The sequence below is a fragment of the Mesoplodon densirostris genome, chromosome 4 (genome assembly GCF_025265405.1).
Source record: "Mesoplodon densirostris isolate mMesDen1 chromosome 4, mMesDen1 primary haplotype, whole genome shotgun sequence".
In the NCBI taxonomy this organism is placed as follows: Eukaryota; Metazoa; Chordata; class Mammalia; order Artiodactyla; family Ziphiidae; genus Mesoplodon; species Mesoplodon densirostris.
Genome location: NC_082664.1, coordinates 170,662,123 through 170,664,492, shown reverse-complemented (window position 1 = coordinate 170,664,492; position 2,370 = coordinate 170,662,123). Strand labels below are relative to the sequence as shown.

At 43.8% G+C, this 2,370-nt stretch overlaps 1 protein-coding gene across 1 annotated transcript; it reads left to right on the top strand.

Annotated features, from left to right (window-relative positions):
* Positions 1-1,542: 1,542 nt before the first annotated feature.
* On the top strand, positions 1,543-2,117 carry LOC132487704 (2-iminobutanoate/2-iminopropanoate deaminase-like). Its single transcript, XM_060095445.1, has one exon. It carries the CDS (start codon positions 1,586-1,588, stop codon positions 2,021-2,023), a length of 438 nt encoding a protein of 145 aa, XP_059951428.1. The 5' UTR covers positions 1,543-1,585; the 3' UTR covers positions 2,024-2,117.
* Positions 2,118-2,370: the final 253 nt, after the last annotated feature.

Genomic DNA, 2,370 nt, shown 5'->3' with positions numbered 1-2,370 from the left:
TATTGGAATCTGAAATGAAATGAAGAAAGCAAGTGAGCTGCTGTAACAAACAGGTGGCTTTCATTAAATATAACCATTAATCTTGTCCTGATTATTTACCAGACTGTGTTAGATTTCAATGTTTCCTTAATCTATTGATGGGCTATCACCACAAAATATGTCACTGAAGTAAAATAATGGCTGGTGTGTTAATGAAAACCATCAGGGAGACCAGAAGCCTCCCCTCCATAGAATGAGGACAATGAAGAATCTATTTAGGAAGAAAGAAGGAATTACTGATATTAATCAGATTGAACTACCTCTTTGGAGCTGTGTTTAGGAAAGTGGAACAAAAGCACAAAGCTGTGTAAAGACCTGTTGAATTACAGGAGCGCTTCTAATTAAGCACTTCACAATGAAAATCTGAGTTTTACAAAAACAATTTTAAAGGGATGATTCTTTATTTTACAAATGATTCACAATATAGTTAACAGTACTGTACTGTATGCTTAAAAACTTGCTACGAGGATAGATCTTATGTTAAGTGTTCTTATCACTAATAACAGTACTAAAAATAATGATAAATAAGAGGGCAGGAGAAAACTTCAGAGGTGATGGATAGGTTTATGACATTGATTATGATGATGGTTTCATGAGTGTGTACTTATCTCCAAACTCATCAAGTTGTGCACATCAAGTATGTATAGCTTTTTATATGTGAATCATACCTCAATAAAGTGGTTTAAAAATAATAAAATTCGGGCCTCCCTGGTGGCGCAAGTGGTTGAGAGTCCGCCTGCCGATGCAGGGGATACGGGTTCGTGCCCCGGTCTGGGAGGATCCCATATGCCGCGGAGCGGCTGGGCCCGTGAGCCATGGCCGCTGAGCCTGCGCGTCCGGAGCCTGTGCTCCGCAACGGGGGAGGCCACAACAGTGAGAGGCCCGCATACCGCAAAATAAAATAAAATAAAATAAAATAAAATTTAAGAACAACATACACAAAAAGATTCACAATAGAATTTTTTTTTTTTTTTTTGCGGTACTTGGGCCTCTCACTGCTGCGGCCCCTCCCGCCGAGGAGCACAGGCTCCTGACGCGCAGGCTCAGCGGCCGTGGCTCACGGGCCCAGCCGCTCCGTGGCCCGTGGGATCCTCCCGGACCTGGGCACGAGCCCGCGCCCCCTGCATCCGCAGGCGGACCCCCAACCACTGCGCCACCAGAGAAGCCCCACAATAGAATTTTTTTTTTTTTTTTTTTTTTTTTTTTTTTTTTGCTGTACGCGGGCCTCTCACTGCTGTGGCCTCTCCCGTTGCGGAGCACAGGCTCCGGACACACAGGCTCCGCGGCCATGGCTCGCGGGCCCAGCCGCTCCGCGGCATGTGGGATCTTCCGGGATAGGGGCACGAACCCGTGTCCCCTGCATCGGCAGGCGGACTCTCAACCACTGCGCCACCAGGGAAGCCCCCCACAATAGAATTTTTAAAAAGATTAATCATCCAGTAAATTTAACATAGCATTTTCATTTTAAAATTCTGTCTGTAGAGACCCGTGAGACGCGAGTAGGAGCAGCGTACGGGGTAGGGTCGGCAAGGGAAAAGGATTAGCCATGTCGTCTTTGATCAGAAAGGTGATCAGCACCGCGAAAGCCCCAGCGGCCATTGGTCCCTACAGTCAGGCTGTGTTAGTCGACAGGACCATTTACATTTCAGCACAGCTAGGTGTGGATCCTGCAAGTGGACAGCTTGTGCCACGAGGGGTGGCAGAAGAGGCTAAACAAGCTCTTACAGACATGGGTGAAATTCTGAAAGCAGCAGCCTGTGACTTCACGAATGTGGTAAAAACAACTGTTTTGCTGGCTGACATAAACGACTTCAATACTGTCAATGACATCTACAAACAATATTTCCAGAGTAGTTTTCTTGCAAGAGCTGCTTACCAGGTTGCTGCTTTGCCCAAAGGAGGCCGTGTTGAGATTGAAGCAATAGCTGTCCAAGGACCTCTCATGACAGCGTCACTCACTCCAAGTGGGCCCAGTGTTATTTAGTCTGGAATTTTAATAATATTTTTAAATTAACGTCTTAATTTTTACAGTATTTGTTGGAAAGTGTAAGGTTGACTGAAATATCTGAAGTTATTACAGAAATACCATATAATAAGGGGAATTGAACATGAGTTGAAGATTAGTGATGAATCTAGTTACTGATGTTATAAATTACACTTCTATAACACTCATATTACTGGATGTGGGAAAAGAGACGCACATTACATAGTTACTCAGAAGAATAAAAGTAAAGGGAAATAGCATATAGGAAAGATGAGTTACTATTCCTGAGAAATAATAAAGAGCACACCTAATTCAATTAAACTCTATTAATTTAATGATGTGAACTA